Source organism: Asterias rubens, chromosome 7 (genome assembly GCF_902459465.1).
Source record: "Asterias rubens chromosome 7, eAstRub1.3, whole genome shotgun sequence".
Taxonomy (NCBI): domain Eukaryota; kingdom Metazoa; phylum Echinodermata; class Asteroidea; order Forcipulatida; family Asteriidae; genus Asterias; species Asterias rubens.
The window spans coordinates 19180807-19202742 of record NC_047068.1 but is presented as its reverse complement, the minus strand read 5'-3'; the positions used below and the strand labels follow the sequence as shown (position 1 = coordinate 19202742).

Here is a 21936-nt window from a genome sequence, read left to right as displayed (position 1 = left end):
CATGGGGCGTAGTCGTGAGAGCAGTAGTCTCGCGGGTCCAGCAGTCTTACGAAAATACTGCGGGAATTGTGGGGAGATTCGGATAATGGATTCGGAACGCTATCACCGCGACGAATGGTAAAGCTATGGGAAAGTGTCAGGAATGGAGTTGATTTCAAATGGTCAATCAGCAGGATGGATACAAATAAAAGTACTTATTTTTATTTGTATTTTCTCCTTGTCACATTGTCAACAACGATGCAAAATTATTGTTGAAAGAAAAGTGAGGCACTGACTAAAAACACATTTTGGCATTTGAACGGGCACTGAAAACATTGGTGTGTAGGGAATTTTGAGTGAAGTTTTAATAAGGTTACGTATGGTAATTTACAACTTTATGTAGACAACAATTCTTTTACTCCTAATCGTTTCATGTGCAAGTGCTTCCCTCTATTGTATATTCCATCAGACAGATTTCTAAATTACTGCAGAGTTTGTTAAGAGCAATACAAACATTGTTCTTATCATTTTGCTAGTACCGTAACGTCAGGCTCTTTTTTTTGCTTATTTTTTTTTTAATCACAAAGTTGTTAAGCTTAATACTTTCTAGCTTGCTACACAGACCCAAAACACAAGGCAGCAGAACTTGCCAATTAGAGCATTTTTTTTAATTCTTTAAATTTGTTGTTTTGTAAATATAGATGTTTAACTATAATACTTGGCACTTGACCAATATCAGGTACCAGGCTTTATACCATGAATAGTAAAGTGCCAAGCTTGGCAGTGAATACCATGATTACATTAAAATTCACAGAAGTACTTGTCAGTAATGTACCATGATTTATGGTAAAGGTATCACAATTTATTCATTAAGTGTCATGGTTTGGTTTATCAATATATTACAATGGTAGAGTACCATGGTTTATTAAAGTACCATTACATGATTTATGGTAAAGTACCATAATTTATGGTAAAGTATCACAATTTGTCCTATTGATATCATGAGGGCAGGCAACTTTTTGATGAGTATAGTGATTAGCTCAATGTACTTTTAGTTCTACTACTCAAGACTTGGCGTTAGACATTTTTGTGAAACACAGGTAAAAGAATGCCACAAGGACTCGTATCTATTACAAAATAAGTGTATAACAAAACTGGAATTGACCGTAGAGCCCTTCTTTAACATAAATCAGAAAAGTTTTTAGTTGTTTTTCAGCCAAAATACCATACGTTTATTCCGCTTGCTTCCACCCTAAGCATGTTTATTTTCTTTTGCTTAGCGCTACCATGATTTCTTAAAGTTTTTATGAAATCCATGTCTAATATAGTTGGTACCTTTGATGTAATGTGAAATTAGCTACTACATGTCTTTGTAAACTTCCTTCTCTGCTCATTGTATTCCTATATAAAGTAAACCAATCTGTCTACTACTTAAGGTTTACGGGTGAAGACGCCTTGTTAATCGACATATACCTGTCATTGTACATAAAAGGTATGTTGGATGGTAGGGCCCAATGTTATAGAGCTGCTTAACGGCTGATTTTGTGCTTACTGCGCAACTTTCATTTCATATTGCTGCTAACCAGAAGCACATGAAACGGCATGTTATTCCTCCGGTGCTTACTGTATGAATATGAATGACAGCACAATATGAATCCGTGGTGAACGTGCAAAATGGCCACCTAATTTTCTTGATAACCTGTGACTAACAGATCATTAGGTTGCTGACCTACAAATTTGCGGACTGTGGGTCTAAACTGACTTGCATTTCGAAAATGAAGACACTACTACCTTTACACATGTTATACAAAATATTTTGTTTTTGTTATGTTCAAGCAGCTGAGACAAATCCTGTGTGAGATGAATTTTAGCGCTTTAGTTTAAACAAGTAAGATTATTAGCTCGAGTGTAATTAGGGTGTTGACTTCTGTGTCTTATGCTTGGACTTTATACTGTCTTTCATTTGGCAATCTTTCTGGTTTAAACAAGGCTTCCCTGCTTGGGTACTAGGCCAAACTTCATGGCTCTGCTTACCACCAAATTCTCCGCTTGCACGCACAGCGACAACTGTCTGGGCTAGCTGTGTAAGCGTAGAATGCCTAGTAACAAGGAGTACGCATTCCCACAAGCAAATATTCCCTGCTTACCTGCGAAATACGCTTGACGTAAGAGTGGAATTCTCTGCTTCAAGATGAGCCGATTCTTTGCTTGCGGTAGGCAGAGCCATGAAATTGGGCCCAGATAAGGAGTTGTGTTACTTTTAATCAGTGAATTTCTGGGGCTTAGGCTCTTTTGGCTATACTAAGAAAACGTGTGCTTCTCTAATACAGGGCATCCAACAATATCATAGAGCTGCTTTTAAGCACCAAAAGTAGCTAAGCACAACAAATTATGCTTGCCAGAGGTTTCCAGCTAAAACACCATGCTACATGCATGATTTGTGACATGTTTCCTGCTTTTTTTGCACAGCAGAAAGATGTTACATTCTGCTTAAGCAGCTCTATGAAATTTGGCCCTGATACAACTGTAATGTCTTTGTTATTCCAGGAGGACATGTCTTAATACGTTTATCATCATGCTTTCTTTTCTGTTCACTGTTTACTTACTGCTTTTCAATACTAATATGGGGAAGAAATTCCTCAGACAATTTGAGTTGGTTAAAAAAAAATATCTTTTTAATTAATTAGACAACTGAGCTTGCTCAGTAATGAGAGACCAGCTCAGGCTAAATTTGTTGTTCATATTGCACACTGATATAACCATCATCCTGTCGTGAAGTTGATGTTTCTGGGTTGCATAAGTAGGATTTGAAATTTTGCATGGTGGAAGTATAACTATAAGAGGTTTGCAGTAACACTATGTGAATATGTGGTTAACGACTCAACGGTTTGAACACTTTGCTCTGATCGTCTTCAGGAGAAATACTGAGAACAAACTTTCTCATGAAGACAATCAGAGCATACTGATCGAAACATTTAGTCGTTTACCACTGGTTCTTTTCAGAACCAATACTACTTGAATTGTTTATACACATGGTGTTACCGCAAACCTCTCTTAAATGGTTGCATAAACTCAGATGTACCTTCTAGATTAGTCTGTTATTAGACAGAAGTAAAACCCCAGGGCCCAATTTCATCAAACCTGTATAGCAGTGTAACGTGCTAAGCACAGAAATGCATTGCTTAACATAAACAGGGCCCAATTTCATAAAGCCTGTAAGCACAAAACTTGCTTAGCGTGAAATGTCTTCCTTAATAAAAACAGGATACCAACCAAATTTCCACATGATTTTCCGGATAAGCAAACAACTGCTGAATGCCAGTAACAAGCAATAGGCCTATGCAGCAAATTAAAATTTGGTTGGTAATCTTGTTTTTATCAAGGAAGAAATTTCATGCGAGGCATATTTTTGTGCTTACATGCTTTATGAAATTGGGCCCAGGTAACCAGCCAAAATTTACATTAAGTTTCCAATGTTGTACCTGATGCCCCACTAAAAGTTTGCTTAGCAAAGAAATTGGTCAAGCAGTATTTTCTGCTTTACAGCTGTATGAAATTGGACCCAGCTACCGTGTTAAAAACAATAATTGTGTGTAAGAAGCTAATCATCCAATTTGCTCATCATCCGTTGCTATAGTAATGTCGAACAGTAAGTTATGTTTTAGTGAGTTTTTATCCATAAAGAGTTATTACTGAGCTTTGAAATGCAGGCATGTATAATGATATTACAAAATTGAAGGAATGGAATATATTAAAAAGAATTATATTAAAATGGAATATGACTGTTTATGTTTGTTTGTATGAGTATTGTCTAGTTGCAGCCTGGATTCATTTTGGAAATTTTAGACCATCCTTGAGCAAGGCACTCGGCCATAATTGCTTCTCTTCACCAAGGAGTAAAATGGGTACCTGTGCAGGCAGAGATAGTGTGTAGGTTTTTTTTTTTTTTTGGGGGGGGGTTGATTGGTCTAGGGAGCTGAGATGGTTAAAAGGCACTTTACACTTTGGGTAATCACTAAAAATTAATATTAGCATAAAAATCTACTTGGTAGCGAGCAATGGAAAGCTGTTGATAGTTTAAAACATTGTGAGAATTGGCTCCCTCTGAAGTAACAAAGTTTTTGAGAAAGTAATTTTTCACTAAAATATTGGAATTGATTTAACACAACTTGTGCAACAAGGGTGTTTTTTCTGCCATTTATTCTCTCGTAACTTTTTTTTTGTAAGGTGATGCCATTCTTTAAAAAAAAAGTTGGGTAAACTAAAATTGTTTTTTGTCAACTTAATGCCGATTTATGAGCAAATCATCAAGAAAGATTCGTAACATATAAAGATCACATCTGAAAGTTTCAGCTGAATCAGTGTCTAATAATTGCTGAGAAATCTGTAAACAAAATTCAATTTATTTTCTCAAGACCATCCACATTTTGGCGAGGTTACAGCGGGTATTAACTACATCTCCACCTGCATTTTTTTTTTTTTTTTGCATTTAATAGACAATATTTTGTTCTGAAGAGACAAAGACAACAACAGTTCTTCTACTCAGTTGGCAAAGTTTGACATCGTCTGCTAAGTCAAAAGCGCCCTATTATGCTGTCAAAAATAAGTTAATTTCATAATCTAATAATAGTCTGAGCCAAATTTCATAAGCAGAAAATATACTGCTTAGCAAAAATACAAGCAAAAAAAGTAGACACTTTGTTCCCTGTTTTTAGGTGTCTCAAAAAGCCCAATAAAACCGGTGGATAAACTTGCAAGCAGCCTTCAATACACTGTGCACAAAGCAATGGGCATAGGAATATTGCCATATCCCGGATCCACAGCACGAAAATGTAACGGTCTGTCTTCCCATACCCTGTGCACAAGCAATGGGTACAGGAATATTGCCATATCCGGGGTGCACCATGGCCCACCAAGGCCCGTACACTGTGCACAAGCAATGGGCATAGGATTATTGCCATATCCCGGGTCCACAGCACGAAAATGTAACGGCCTGTCTTCCCATATACTGTGCACAAGCAATGGGTACAGGAATATTGCCATATCCCGGGTTCACCATGGCCCACCAAGGCCCGTACGCAATGGGCCTAGGAATATTGCCATATCCCGGATCCACAACACGAAAACGTAACGGTCTGTCTTCCCATATTGTGCACAAGCAATGGGCATAGGAATATTGTCATCAGCTCTATGAAATTTGGCCCTGATACAACTGTAATGTCTTTGTTATTCCAGGAGGACATGTCTTAATACGTTTATCATCATGCTTTCTTTTCTGTTCACTGTTTACTTACTGCTTTATGGGCAAGAAATTCCTCAGACAATTTGAGTTGGTTAAAAAAAAATATCTTTTTAATTAATTAGACAACTGAGCTTGCTCAGTAATGAGAGACCAGCTCAGGCTAAATTTGTTGTTCATATTGCACACTGATATAACCATCATCCTGTCGTGAAATTGATGTTTCCGGGTTGCATAAGTAGGATTTGAAATTTTGCATGGTGGAAGTATAACTATAAGAGAGGTTTGCAGTAACACTATGTGAATATGTGGTTAACGACTCAACGGTTTGAACACTTTGCTCTGATCGTCTTCAGGAGAAATACTGAGAACAAACTTTCTCATGAAGACAATCAGAGCATACTGATCGAAACATTTAGTCGTTTACCACTGGTTCTTTTCAGAACCAATACTACTTGAATTGTTTATACACATGGTGTTACCGCAAACCTCTCTTAAATGGTTGCATAAACTCAGATGTACCTTCTAGATTAGTCTGTTATTAGACAGAAGTAAAACCCCAGGGCCCAATTTCATCAAACCTGTATAGCAGTGTAACGTGCTAAGCACAGAAATGCATTGCTTAACATAAACAGGGCCCAATTTCATAAAGCCTGTAAGCACAAAACTTGCTTAGCATGAAATGTCTTCCTTAATAAAAACAGGATTACCAACCAAATTTCCACATGATTTTCCGGATAAGCAAACAACTGCTGAATGCCAGTAACAAGAATAGGCCTATGCTGCAAATTAAAATTTGGTTGGTAATCTTGTTTTTATCAAGGAAGAAATTTCATGCGAGGCATATTTTTGTGCTTACATGCTTTATGAAATTGGGCCCAGGTAACCAGCCAAAATTTACATTAAGTTTCCAATGTTGTACCTGATGCCCCACTAAAAGTTTGCTTAGCAAAGAAATTGGTCAAGCAGTATTTTCTGCTTTACAGCTGTATGAAATTGGACCCAGCTACCGTGTTAAAAACAATAATTGTGTGTAAGAAGCTAATCATCCAATTTGCTCATCCGTTGCTATAGTAATGTCAAACAGTAAGTTATGTTTTAGTGAGTTTTTATCCATAAAGAGTTATTACTGAGCTTTGAAATGCAGGCATGTATAATGATATTACAAAATTGAAGGAATGGAATATATTAAAAAGAATTATATTAAAATGGAATATGACTGTTTATGTTTGTTTGTATGAGTATTGTCAAGTCGCAGCCTGGATTCATTTTGGAAATTTTAGACCATCCTTGAGCAAGGCACTCGGCCATAATTGCTTCTCTTCACCAAGGAGTAAAATGGGTACCTGTGCAGGCAGAGATAGTGTCGTTATAAGTGGGTGTGTTTTTTTTTTTTTTTGGGGGGGGGGGGGGGTTGATTGGTCTAGGGAGCTGAGATGGTTAAAAGGCACTTTACACTTTGGGTAATCACTAAAAATTAATATTAGCATAAAAACCTACTTGGTAGCGAGCAATGGAAAGCTGTTGATAGTTTAAAACATTGTGAGAATTGGCTCCCTCTGAAGTAACAAAGTTTTTGAGAAAGTAATTTTTCACTAAAATATTGGAATTGATTTAACACAACTTGTGCAACAAGGGTGTTTTTTCTGCCATTTATTCTCTCGTAACTTTTTTTTTGTAAGGTGATGCCATTCTTTAAAAAAAAAGTTGGGTAAACTAAAATTGTTTTTTGTCAACTTAATGCCGATTTATGAGCAAATCATCAAGAAAGATTCGTAACATATAAAGATCACATCTGAAAGTTTCAGCTGAATCAGTGTCTAATAATTGCTGAGAAATCTGTAAACCAAATTCAATTTATTTTCTCAAGACCATCCACATTTTGGCGAGGTTACAGCGGGTATAAACTACATCTCCACCTGCAGGTTTTTTTTTTGGCATTTAATAGACAATATTTTGTTCTGAAGAGACAAAGACAACAACAGTTCTTCTACTCAGTTGGCAAAGTTTGACATCGTCTGCTAAGTCAAAAGCGCCCTATTATGCTGTCAAAAATAAGTTAATTTCATAATCTAATAATAGTCTGAGCCAAATTTCATAAGCAGAAAATATACTGCTCAGCAAAAATACAAGCAAAAAAAGTAGACACTTGTTCCCTGTTTTTAGGTGTCTCAAAAAGCCCAATAAAACCGGTGGATAAACTTGCAAGCAGCCTTCAATACACTGTGCACAAATCAATGTGCATAGGAATATTGCCATATCCCGGGTCCACAGCACGAAAATGTAACGGTCTGTCTTACCATATACTGTGCACAAGCAATGGGTACAGGAATATAGCCATATCACGGGTTCACCATGGCCCACCAAGGCCCGTACACTGTGCACAAACAATGGGCATAGGATTATTGCCATATCCCGGGTCCACAGCACGAAAATGTAACGGTCTGTCTTCCCATATACTGTGCACAAGCGATGGGTACAGGAATATTGCCATATCCCGGGTTCACCATGGCCCACCAAGGCCCGTACGCAATGGGCCTAGGAATATTGCCATATCCCGGATCCACAACACGAAAATGTAACGGTCTGTCTTCCCATACACTGTGCGCAAGCAATGGGCATAGGAATATTGTCATATTACGGATTCAACATTGCCAGGTGCACAGCACAAAGCAAAGAAAGGCTTAGGAATAAAAATTGCTAATATAAGTTTATCACACAAGGAAGCACGAGTGGAATACGGAAAAATATAGCGCTTCTGCATCCCATATCCAACAAGGCCGAAGGCTGAGTTGGATATGGGACGCAGACGCGCTATATTTTCTGTATTTCCACGAGCGCGCGTGTGATACATATATCTTCAAGCCATAGATATAGAATAGAATAACTAGATCGGCCGCGCGTACATACGCGGGTTCTGGCATGGGGGCTGCCATTGCCTATCTCCCTTGTACATTTTCTGTGCGTTGCCGTCAGCACGTGACATTTAGCGCGTCAAAGGCCTATCTCCCGTGTTCATTTTTGCGCGTCGCCTTTCGAACGTGAAATTTTTACCGTGTCCATGGCGTACAATTTATTTTCTACACAGGTAATGGCGCGTATGTACGCACGGCCGATCTAGTTATTTAATTCTATATCTATGCTTCAAGCACACTTGGCACGTGACATAGAAAGAAAAAAACAAGACGCATGGTAGTGGTATCAGCTGTGCAATATAGGTTTTTATCACCACTCCATTCTGCGAATCTGATTGGAGGATTAGCGCGTACTTGAAGATAATATAAGTTATCACACAAGCGCAAGTGGAATACAGAAAAATAAAGCGCTTCTGCGTCCCATATCTAACAAGGCCATCTAAACTTTCAGCTTTATGATTGGTCTGCTCAAGTGACGTAGTTTGTCCTACATACTTTCAACAGGCTGCAGCGCGCTAAAGTTAAAACACGCCCATTTATATAGCCTCATCTATCATGGGAACAAAATTATGCAAGCCGGTTCCGAATCCGCAGATGAAAATTCTGGTCCCAATTCGCGGCTTGCTTTTAATATCTGGTACCCTGTCTTCATTATATATCTAGCTATGTATCTGAATACAGCACCACACTGTTGTCAATTAACATTTTTCTGATTTTTGTATCGGTCGGTGTCTTGACGACATGACAACAGCGTAAAATAACGTGGAAAACGACTATTCTTTCTGCTAAGATGCCAGGTAAAATGTTATTTCATAGCTGTTTTGAATTCTTGCCCAACTTATTATGTTTTCAATTGTAAAATTGATTAAATATCCGTCACATTTCCATAGAAAATTGTTCTTGACTTCAAAAATCAAAGGAAAGTTCACTGTCTGTGTGAGTTCCTTTCAGATAAGTTTCCCTTCTAGAACAATGACCCTTTTCGAAACCATGGCTTTTGGCTTTGCCCTTGGGTTCGGCTTGACAGGCTCCTCTCTCTCGCCACTGAATGAAGCAATTGACAATTATTAGGCTAATTGTCAAAACAACCAAGCTAGCCTGAGCCAAATCCAAGGGTCCTACTACTTGCCGTCAACTCGCCGTCAACTCACTTGCGCCGTCAACTCGCCGTCAACTCCTCCAATATACATTTAAAATCCCGGAAAGAAGCATAGAACTGTAAAGTATCAGCTCAAAGAGAATTCGCGAAAGTTTTAGGTCATATTTCGGAATAAAAATTGAGTTTTTTTCTCGTGAAAAAATTATCTCGAAACAGCAAAACCGTCGGCTGCCATCTTGCTTTTTCACATTGATTAGTCTTGGTCCAAGATGTCAATGATTGGTACTTTTTTTCTATCAACACAAAGTCGTTTTTGTGAATGAATTTTTACCGAGAACCATGAGAAATATGTAGTTTAGCCCAGACTTAACACTTCCGTGTCCCATTTATAAATTGTTCATGTAAATTTAATGAGTTGACCGCACGAAAAAGAGTTGACCGCACGAAAAAGAGTTGACGGCGAGTTGACGGCAAGTCGGCGAGTTGACGGCTTTAGTAGGACCGAAATCCAAAGCGGAAGACGTCGTTTTGAAAAGGGCCTCAAACAAAGTATATAAACTTATAAATTATAAGGCTCCCCCTTGACTTTGAACCTTCAAAGATTAAAAGGGGTCTAACATTTTGGGCCCCCTTTTAACCAGCTAGACGTTTTTTCAAAACCGTCCTTGATAGGAATGATAGGTGAACATTTTATTTTTGTTTGCCATCATAAAACTCCATTTCCCTTTTGCTACACACAACCAACACTCTGACCAAATTTAACTTATCATGCTTATCCCACCACATTCTAATGCTTGCATTACGGTTTTGTTGAGTTAAATTAAAAAACATCTTAATAAAATGCACTGCTCAGTAGGCCTACTCACTAGGTTTTTTTTCTGTATTATCGCACGTTTGTTTACTTCTCAATTCTGGTCACCGGCGCTGTACTAGCGGTAAGCAGAGCCATGAAATTGGGTCCTAATGACTTCAGTAATTTTTGTCTTCTTCATATAATTATCTAACTTTTTAGATTGTCATTGTTTCTTATTGTAATTTGCAGGTCAGAAGTTATTAAATGTTCATGATGCAGTACGCAACGGGGATACATTGTCATTGGAAGCCATGGTGAAGAGAGGAGCAAGTATTAATGAAGTAGATGCTAAGAATAAGTTTACTGCTCTTCATTGGGCGTGTCATGGTGGAGCTCTTGAGGTGAATAATAAAGCTATAATAAACTTAATTTGATTATAATAAATAGTTCTTTATAGCGCCTTCATAAACACACCAGACAGTTTCACTATTCCTATTGGTGGAGAGCATGTCACATGGACGTGTTTAAACAGTTGATGAAGGCACAGCTAGAGCTGTTTATAACTGGTAGCATTTGTATGGGTTAGCCCTTGGAGGCATTACTATGCGCACAAATGCTATCCGAAATGCACTTTAAAATAGTTCCCTGTTCATTGGGCCAATAACTTTGCTTATACTGTTTAAAGTATACTTTACCCTGGGGTATAAATGGGTACCTGCGAGGTTAGAGGGTGTTTTGTGTATGAAAAGCCTATGGAGCGTCTCCACAGCTCAGGGCTGTATACTCCTCAGGGAGCTGAGAAAGGTTACAGAAATGTTATTGACCCAATAGTGTTAGGGTTAAAACTGTGGGGTTACTGTCTTTTTCTTATCTCCCACTTAATCTTAGATCTTGTCTTCGTACACCAAAACTCAAAGCTCTTCTCAAAACTTATCTAATGTCACTGGTTTTCAAGGACTAATTTTGTTGTGTCTGTTTTCTTTGGTTTTGTTGTTGTTTATATATGTGCATTACAAGTCTTTATTATTAATATTATTGACCACTCTTAGTGGTGTTTATTGCCCTTTTATCTTTATTTCTGTACAGTGCTTACATTGGTTACTATGGCATGGCGCTGATATTACTGTGACAACACCACAAGGCTGGACTGCAGCACATCTTGCTGCAATTAAAGGGCAGGATCAATGTATTCAGGTTGGTTGTTAGAAACAGCTGCTTTATATACTCCTTAGTATTTAAATCCCAGTAATTTACCGCTTAAGATGTATGTGTTTTTCATAACAGGGCCCAATTTCTTGGCTCTGCTTACCGTAAGCAAAGTATCAGCACTTATGGAAGCTGGGAACTCAGTGCTTACAAGTTACATCAAGCGTATTTCACGGCTTAGTGCAGAATTTTTGCTTGTGCCCGAACATACTTCGCTTACACAGCTAGCGTAGAAATTTGATGCTTGCACTGTAAGCATGGTTAGCCGAGAATGGTGATTGTAAGTGCAGAATTCGGTCATGAAACTGGTCCAATTCTCTTGCGTAGGTTGCTAAATTATTGATGTTACACAATGGAAACATGCTGTGCGATCATGGAGAAAGTGCTATGAGACGTATCAAGTATTTTTGTAATGGTGATAAAATGAATTGTTTGTGACTATCAAAAATGGGGTGTCGTGGCCGAGTGAACAAGTGCAACGAACACAAGCTCTGGTGTTTCTCTGGAGTGTGAGTTTGATTCCCGGTCGTGAAACTTGTGTCCTTGAGCAAGAAACTTAACTACATGCTTCTCTCCACCGAGGGGTAAAATGGGTACCTGTGAGGGCAGAGATGGTTCTTGTGATTGATTTAGCTGAGTAGCATATTGTTGCACGGGCTGTATACTCCCTACCTGGGGATGATAATGTTGGAAGCGCTTTGAGACGCCCTTCGGGTGTGTAAAGCTCAATATAAAAACTGATTATTATTATTATTATTTGTTATATTATTATTATTATTATTAATACAAACGGTGTGATCCAATTTCTTTCCGCAGGCTCTTGGTACCAATGGAGGGAGCATGAATTGTCGAGATCTCCGTGGTAACACACCAGCACATCTAGCTGCAGCTCATGGCAACTCCTTTACTCTCAGCTCAATATTAAGAGTTGGCACAGTACGTATAAATGTATACTCTTTTCCAGGACCCTGAAATTGAGCAGAGCCCTGAAATTGGTCCCAGCTATCTTGCACCCTTAGCCTATGGTTTGTATGCGTGGGTCTCATTGATAATGTGAATTGCCCCTAAAATAGCACCCCGCACAAATTACATCACTTTTGCTTAAAGGCACTGGGCACTATTGGTATTTACTCAAAATAATTGCTAGCATAAAAACTTACTTGGTAGCAAACAATGGAGAGCTGTTGATAGTATAAAACATTCTGAGAAACAGCTCCCTCTGAAGTAATGTAGTTTTCAGTAAAGAAGTAATTTTCTATGAATTTGATTTCGAGACCTCAGAAATAGATTTTGAGGTCCTGAAATCAAGCATCTGAAAGCACACAACTTTGTGTGACAAGGGTGTTTTTTTTCTTCCATTATTATCTTGCAACTTTGACAACCAATTGAGTTCGAATTTTCACAGGTTTGTTATTTTGTGCATATGTTCAGATACACCAAGTGAGAATACTGGTCTTGTGTCCAGTGTCTTTAAATTACCTGGCTGTCAGACAAACATGCCACACCACCTACGCAATTACTGCGTCATTGACGCGCCAAACTGCACTAGTAGTGTAGTAAGTTGCATAGAATTTGTATGGACGCAGCGTTAGTAAAATTTGACACTTTTGTCTTAGATCCGGTTACTATGCTTCTTTATTAAGCATTATTAGTGCAGAATGCTATTAGTACAATTGAAGTAAGAAGCAAGATAAATGGTATTTTGTGTTGTCTGTTTTAGGATCTTGAAGCCAAGAACATGAATCGATGGAGTGCTGTACATGTTGCATCGTATCATGGCAGACTGGGATGTCTACAACTACTGGTTAAATGGGGTGCCAGAACTGATGAAACAGATAACCATGGAAACATCCCAGGTATGGATTTATCAATAATGTAATAATAATAATAGTGGCAATGCATCTTGGGAAAAAAAAAGTCACAGCTAGTGTCAAAGTCACAACTATTTGAGGCACGAGTAGTCGAGTAGTACATTTCACTAGCCACCAAGGCCTACAATCCCGGCCATATCTCGTTTGGCCCCCCTGCCCCTTTTCAATGTTGGTTCCAAGGAATGGTTGGCCCAAGCATTTTGGCCGGGATTGTAGATCACACCAAACTTATCTTGCAAAGATTGACTTATTTCCTATGAACGTATCTTCCCCTTGATATTCCACAGCTCATCTTGCCGCATCTGAAGGCCACCTTCCGTGTCTGAAGTTCCTTGTAAGTCACGGAGCAAGTCTCTCGGATACTCTTGGAGCAAGAAATGACAATGGAGAAACACCGAAGACTCTTGCATCCCAGTTCTATAAGCAGAATTGTGTGGATTACATCAATGCTGTAGGTGAGTTATGTCATGGAGTAAGTTCAAATGTGCACCAAGAGCTTTGCACTTTATAGTGCAAAGCACACTCTACAAAGAGTGGTCACTTTTTGCTCTACAAGGAGAACAGCGCCTCATAATCAACAACAGAATAAAACAAAAAACAAGATTAAAATGCATTTGAGACACTGGACACTATTGGTGTTTGTCAAAGACCAGTCTTCTCACTGGGTGTATTTCAACATAGGCATAAAATAACAAACCTGTGAAAATTTGAGCTCGAGTTGCGAGATAACTATGAATGAAAAAACACCCTTTTAAGAATAAAAAAATCTTGGGCTGTATCTGAATTTACAGCTATGATTGTTGCCAAGGGTGTTGCTAAGTGCATCCTGTACTTCACCGCATGATGACACAGCGATCTAGCCGTAGCCGTAGTTGTCAGTTCAGACACAGCTTTAGATATCAGGGGTGTGATTTCTCCTTTTTAAAACAGAATTCCGGTTTTTTTTTGCCCTAAAAAAGGAAAGTCTGTGGGGGGTTTTCAAGATAAAGTTTGGAAAAGAAGAAGATATATAACCATATAACAACGTCCACTATTGCAGAGTAGAGCTTTTAAAACCAAATATAAATGTCAATATTGGGCTTCATGTTTGCAAGTTTTTGAGCTGAAATGCTTTCGCGGTTTGCGCTCAGAGTTGAGTTTTTTTTTCTCAACAGCCTATCACATTCGTGAGATTACAAAGTCTAGAGCAAAACTACCATCATCATATTGATGATGATGATGACGATGATGATGATGATTGATTAGATTAGTGCGATAGCACAGGCTGTATACTCCCAAGGGAGATGGTTTAAGGAAAGAAATAAATGAAACAGTGGCCAGGGATGAATGAAACAGTGACAAGGGGTAAATATATTGAAGCGCCTTGAGGGTCACTGACTGCTGAGCGCCATATAAGAAGCCACTATTATTATTAACTTATTCTGATGAATTGATCTTGTATCGTTGATTTCAGATTTAGCTTTCCCAGCTCACATCGCAGCCTCGTCTGGTGATTTGAGTCATCTCAGAATGCTAATAGAACAAGGTGTCGTTAATATTAATGAACGAGATGAAAGAGGTTCAACTCCAGCTCATAAAGGTATTGTTTTCTCTAGTACTTAACGACCTCTTGTACTAATAGCCCTTTTTCAATGATCGCTTTACCCCTGGTCTGTCCCCGGGGTCTGCCTCGGCAAATGGGCATACCCCAACGAATAGCTAGACTGCAAACACTAATCCTTCACTTCTTTGTGGGCAACTTAAGCGCTGCCTTGTCTGTGTAAGCTGAACGACTAAAGGCACCAACAATAGAGTTTGATAATGAGGGAACCTAAAAACCACTGGCGCTTAATCCATCGCAGCACGGGCCCGTGACAATTTTTGGTGGAACAACCACGTGCTGTCACACATCTGCAAGCGCGCTATCGCATTCTTAATTTATTCATGGTCCCTACATGCCACGTAGCCTAAACACAGAGGGACATTGGCTCCAAAATGGCTCAATCTGTACTACTATGAGGATGATTTCAGTGAATTGAGTCAATACAAAAACTACTTCAACATTAGAGAGATTTCCTGAGAAAATTCCTGGGAAAAATTGGTTGACCTTTTCACACTTGAATTGCTAGGACTTGCAAACTCTTGGTTTGTGTTTTGTATCCTTTCTGTAGATGTACCTGTTATGGCTGTTCAGTGGCCCTTTGGTTGGGGAAAGTGATATAATATTTTGTTTTATTTTATTTTATTATAGCTGCAGGTAACGGCCATCTTGAATGTCTGCAGTGGCTTGTTGAGATGGGAGCTAATGGTGAGTAAATCAACATTGAAACAGAAAAATCATTTTTAAAAGAGGAAAAAAACTTCCTTGCAATCTAGGAGCAAGTTTGAGTGCGCACATAAAGTCGACTACTGACCAGCAATGTACATGGGCAGTGACACACTCACTCATGTATAAAATAAACAACAACTTTTATAGTGGACATCCCCAGTAACCGCTACCTAATGCCAGCAACTCGACACTCACGTCATACAAATAGCAGAAGCTTCACAACTCACAAAGCCTGCTTGAATTTCCACAAATACGCATTCTTTCCAAGGACCATTACAGTGGTACGGCCCTTGATGACTCAATAGACCTCATGCACATGACGTCAATTCAGTAGGGCGCCCTCACCTAGAGGTCAAAAGGAGGTTGTTTCATCACCGTTTTTCCTCTAAGATGGCGGCTGGATGACGTCAATGCATAAGGTCTATAGTGAATGCACCGAGCTTGAACAACATCAAGTAACTCCTCCAACAAAATCCCATATCCCTCGCACAAGCCTGACATCATCGAGTCCAGCCAGTATCCTACCAACATGCAAACTTTCATGTTTTATTTTTCCTATTATTGCTCATGAGTTAAGGTAGATTTGTTTAACTCTCTCATGTGTTTCGATTGATTGATTTCAGTGCACATCCAGAATTCAGCTGGGGAAACACCTCTAGAAGTTGCTAATCGATTTGCTCATCTTGCTTGCATCAAGCTACTCAAAGGAGATGAATCTGGTAAGCAAGTCTGGTCTGATCCACCATTCGTTCTATTCTTATTATGTTAACCTTTGGAGCGATATAAACGGTTGCCCAGGTTGTATACTCCCCAATGAGCTGAGACAGATTTAAGGGATGTTATTGGCCCAATGACCAGGGGACTAACGTAAAGCGCATTGAGACGGTTATTGTGAAATGCGCTATATAAGAATTTGTTATTATTATTATTATTACTATTATTAATATTATTCTTCTTACTATTGTTATTAACCCTTCCAGTGCCAGGTACTGAATTTGTGCATGGCTGTGCATTTTGAGCTTCTAGAGCAAAACCAAAATATACATTTATACATGTACATCAACACGCAATGCATCCAACCACATATATATTTTAAGCATTTAAATTAGTTCTTTTGTTTTCAAGTAAAAAAACTCAAGTCTCAAGTAAAAATTCTAGAAACAACGATATAGCACAAAGTTCGTAGCTAACTACCAAAACTGTCGTTTTGCCTCAACTTTACTTTATCGTAGGTCAATGTTGATATGATATTTTTCTTGATTATACCAGATTCTGATGAAGGGCCAGCTGATTATGCAGTAGACAATGAAGACAATGAGGATCGTATCGCTAGACTTTCAGCTGACCATGGAACGGGAGAAGGAGAGTCTGTCCCTCTGACTGGTCAACAGAAAGAAGAGGCTAGAGGTAAGATGGGTAAGAGGTAGAATGGGGAAGGGTAGGCTAACTCAGGCTAGGGGTGTAAGATGGACAATGAGGATCGTATCGCTAGACTTTCAGCTGACCATTGAACAGGAGAAGGAGAGTCTGTCCCTCTGACTGGTCAACAGAAAGAAGAGGCTCGAGGTAAGGGGGTAAGGGTGTCAGGTCCAAGCGGTCTAGGGGGGGTTAACTCAAGCTCTGTAACTTACAGAATGTGGGTTTGTATCATTGCCTGGTCAATTACAGAGCAAGGCACTTTCATCATAATTAATTCTCTCCACCCAGGAGTAAAAATGGGTAGCAGTAAGAGCTAGGGAGTAACCTGCGATGGACTGGCATCCTGCCCAGGGGGAATAGAAATACTCTTAGCTGTTTAATGCCAAGTAAACCTGAACAACTAAAGTGGATAGTTTAGGAAAGCCACTCTGAATGATAGATCAATCACAGCATAATTACAATCAGTTATTTCTTTTGTATTTTGTTCAGGTCGTGCTATGAAGCGTGTAGAAGAGCTTGAGAAATTAATGCTTGTCGCTAAACAAAACTATCATCAGCTGGGAGGACGGTTGAACGAAGACAGAGAGTTCAGACAGCAGGAGAAGGAGAGTGATCGGTAAGTCAAATGTCTTCTCATATTCAAACTTTGTGGGGAAAAGTATTATATATTATCCATAACCACATTACTACAAAATGAAAAGATTCTCAAATGATATCCAAAGCTGCTTTACTTCTAACCAAGTAATCTTTCATTTCCATTAATTTTCAAGAGTGATTACAAAACTTATACATGTACGTTCCCTTTAAGAGAGATTCCAAAGCCCACTAAAATGTAAAACATTTGTTGCTGTCTGGTGGCACATTTTGAAAAACTTTGTGGTCTTAGAAAATTGTATGCACACCACCTAAGTTACAGACTCTATTGCCCAATTTCATAGAGCTTCTCAATATGAAAATATCACTTAACAATTTTATGCTTAGCAGAAATAAGCAGGATACCAGTCACAGATTTAGCATGTGACATGGTGGTTGGGCCGGTAACCCTGTTCCAGTAAGCATAACTATGCTTAGCTATTGTTGTGCTTAAGCAGCTGGCCCTGTTATAAAGAGGTTTTTTTGGCCAGTCCGAGTGACCTTGGCCCAACTTCATAGAGCTGCTCAAGCAGAAAACATTGCTTAACAATTTTGGCTGGTAACCCTGTTCTGGTAAGCGTAAATATATTGTGTTTTGCTATTTTTTGTGCTTAGCAGCTCTATGAAATTGGGCCCAGGTTATAACGAGGATCGACTATATTTTGACTGAGTATTTATTGTTCTCATGACTAGGGTGATTGGTGAGCTGGAATCCCAGTTGGAGTACGAGCGATTGAGACGAGAGAAACTTGAGTCACAGCTGGATCAATGTCGATCTGAAATACAACACCTCAACGCTCAGCTAGAAAGAGCATCAGTTATGGGAGTGGTAAGAACTTGATTAAGCCTAGCAATGCCCTTAGAGGCACTGCAGCCGATTTCACAAAACGCTAGGATTAATCCGAACTTGAGTTAGGACGGGTAACTCGTCCTTACTTAGGATGGGTTCAATGCATCCTACGCCTTTGGATATGGAATTTAAATCATCCTAAGTCCTAAGATTAATCTTAAGTTAGGAAGCATTTGGCGAAATCGACAGCTGGACACATTTGGTAGTTCATTGTCAAATACCAGTATTCTCACTTGGTGTATCCCAACATATGCATCAAATAAGAAATCTGTGAAGTTGGGTTCTCAAATGGTCATTGAAGTTGCATGAAATAATAAAAGAAAGAAAAAACTTGTTGTACAAATGTGTGTGCTTTCAGATGCCTGAGAAAGGCTTCAGGCCTGAAGTCTTTCTCAGATTCAAATGTTTGAATGAGAAACTACCTCTTTCTCAATTACTATATAATTTCAGAGGGAGTTATTTCTCACAATGTTGTACTATCAACAGCTCTCCATTGCTCGTTACCAAGTAGGTTTTTATGCTGATATATTTTGAGTAATTACCAAAGGTGTCCGGTGCCTTTAAAGGTTTTATGCAGGATTGGTAAGGATAAAAACACACCATTGTTTAATTTTAGTCTGAAAGCTTACTGTTTGTGAAGTTCATACAAGAACCAACTTTGTTCAGTGTTATATCCCCTTTGAAAAGAAGTCATATTCAAGAAAAATGTATATGAAACCTGAAAAATGCAACAGCTGAATTCGGTTGTTACAACCAAAATTAAGGAAAATGTGTTTACATTTGTGCATTGTTTTTTACTATTTTTCACCCGACTTGCACAACAGATTTAACCTAAATGCTCACAGGTGTGTGATTTCATATACATTAAACAACAAATCTCTGAAAATATGAACTAATTTGCCAGCTCCACCAATACTGTATAATACCTCCAAGCTGTAAATATCCACTTGATTTTAGAAAGTGCAAATACAAATTCTAGAATTTAAGACTGCAGTCAAGATATTCACAAGTTTAAAGCTGACTCTCCCAATTGAGTACTGAATTTTTATTGTTGTATCAAAATCATTTTCATAATTTTTTTTCAGAGTGAGGAAGAGAGCAAACCAAAGAAGAAGACCAAGAAGAAATCTCGGACCGCTGATGGTGGCGTCTTTGTCAAGAGAACAGTCACTAAGCCCCAATCCAGCAGAAACATTGACCTCTTCTGAGTACTGACCTTTAGTACATTTAGGAATTGACCTTTGGTAATTAAGAATTTATGTCAAGAGAACAGTCACTAAGCCCCAATCCAACTGCAAAACAAGTGCTACCAATTGGTACAATGTATGATGATTTTTAGACAACAAAAAAAAGAGAAGGGAGACAGAAAAACAAACAAAAATTGTTTTTGTTTCAACTGCTTGGTATTGACAAAGGTTGCAATTTGAGAGACTAGGGCAAATGTAACTTGATTCCTGTAAATACATATTGTAATATTCTGTGACATTTCCTCAAAGTGTAACTGTAGAAATATTTTCTATATCTAAGAAATAAACTAAATTGAGTGTGACTTAAAGATGTTATGTAATTGTAATATATTCAATTTAGTAGTGTGAATATTTGTCTGTAAGTGCAAAGGTTTTGTGATCCGAAATATGACCTATTTTTGTGACTTCTTAGTACTGAATGGGGTTTTTGTGACTTCTTAGTACTGAATGGGGTTTTTGTGACTTCTTAGTACTGAATGGGGTTTTTGTGACTTCTTAGTACTGAATGGGGTTTTTGTGACTTCTTAGTACTGAATGGGGTTTTTGTGACTTCTTAGTACTGAATAGGGTTTTTGTGACTTCTTAGTACTGAATGGGGTTTTTGTGACTTCTTAGTACTGAATGGGGTTTTTGTGACTTCTTAGTACTGAATGGGGTTTTTGTGACTTCTTAGTACTGAATGGGGTTTTTGTGACTTCTTAGTACTGAATGGGGTTTTTGTTTGTGAAGTAAATGAAACTAAAGTGTGTATATTTTGCTTTTAAATAATAGGTTGTGATATTTAGATAATATTTATATATTCAAAGGAAAAGTGTGATATTTTCTTGGCTTTTGAATGAGAACCTATTCCACTATTCTTGAGTTCATTGAACACACTTTTATTCATCCAAATTGATGGTCACTTTATTAACAAATTTCGAACGAATTGTCAAGTTTCCCTGCAATTTTGCACAGTTTAAAGTTTAAACAAATGTTTTCTTACCCATGACAGTATTAAGAGCATGCGTAACTATCAAACACCAGTATTCACACTTCATGAGACCCAACATAATAATATATCAAATAAAAAGTCTGTGGACACTATTTGACACTAGACACTATTTGGTACTTACTCAAAATATTTGTTCGCATAAAAACTTACTTGGTAACGAGCAATGTAGAGTTGTTGATAGTATACAACATTGTGAGAACTGGATCCCTCTGAAGTAACATAGTTTTTGAGAAAGAAGTAATTTCTCACTAAAAAAAATTTAATTGACTAAGAGACCTCCCATGTGTTGGGATACACCAAGTGAGAAAACTGGTCTTTGACAAATACCAAATTTGTCATTGGTGTCACCAATTGAGCCAATAATGTTTACAATTTCTTTCATTTTATGCATAAATCCAAATATTTTTAATCGGTTTATTTCAAAAATAAAAGCACCACAGCCTTAAGGAGGCTGAGTTAAAAGTATAAATATATTTAAAGGAACGTTACAGAATTGGTAAGAAACAGAAATCGTGAAAATCACAGATTTACATAAAACTTACACGGTCTAATGATAATGATAGTTGAAAACATTCCTTAAAATATTTCTGTCTGAAATGTCATATTTGACGAGAAATAAATAATATAACTTTGCGTTTGGAGTTTATCGCTCAGTGCGCGTTTTAATAAAAAAAAATGTAGGCATCAATGCAATGCAAACTTTGCAATCGGTTTTTCACTATTCTGTCGTGACCCAGATGGCCGATTAATCCCAAAAGTGCTTACACTGCCATCAAATGTTTTGTTTAAGCAAAAACCAATTCTGTAATGTTCCTTTAAATGTGACATGTACATGTACAACAATTCTACAATTTAAAGTTGATTAAAAACCAAAATACGTGGATATGACAACCTTTTCTCAAACGTTTTAGCATTTACAGCAAACAAAATTTCAAGGCAAATTTTCCACCAGTGACCATCTTCATAAATTATTACCATGAAAACAAAAATTATGTGCAAGTGTGTTAACATTTATATTATATTGCTTCGTATCAATGTTCAGACCCAAGACGTAAATATTTCTCAGACGAATTATGTACTTACAGTTTTTAAAACGAAGGATAAAAGATGAATCATTTTCGTTTCAGTTAGTATATATCATGGCCAAACACTAACCAAAATAAGGAGCTTGTTTCTGATGTAAATCGTGGCCAACTTTTTGGTAAACTACTTAATTTGTGCCTTCGTCCACCCAAAAGATAGTTGATGGAATTCTATTGATTTTTACTTAAAATGTACTTAAAATAGTGTTTAGCATAAAACTTACTTGGTAACGAGCAATGAAGAGCTGCTAATAATATACAAGTTTTGAGAAACGGCTCCCTCTGAAGTAACTATAGTGTTGTT

The 21936-nt window shown here is 38.0% G+C and overlaps 1 protein-coding gene across 1 annotated transcript; it reads left to right on the top strand.

The window, feature by feature from the left end:
- Window positions 1–8842: 8842 nt before the first annotated feature.
- On the top strand, window positions 8843–20684 carry LOC117292862 (ankyrin repeat domain-containing protein 42-like). Its single transcript, XM_033775031.1, has 13 exons — window positions 8843–8930; window positions 10275–10426; window positions 11112–11219; window positions 12048–12167; window positions 12952–13087; window positions 13390–13557; window positions 14556–14681; window positions 15333–15389; window positions 16034–16129; window positions 16680–16817; window positions 17319–17445; window positions 18156–18291; window positions 19398–20684. Exons 1-13 carry the CDS (start codon window positions 8924–8926, stop codon window positions 19518–19520), a joined length of 1494 nt encoding a protein of 497 aa, XP_033630922.1. The 5' UTR covers window positions 8843–8923; the 3' UTR covers window positions 19521–20684.
- The last annotated feature ends 1252 nt before the right edge of the window (window positions 20685–21936 follow it).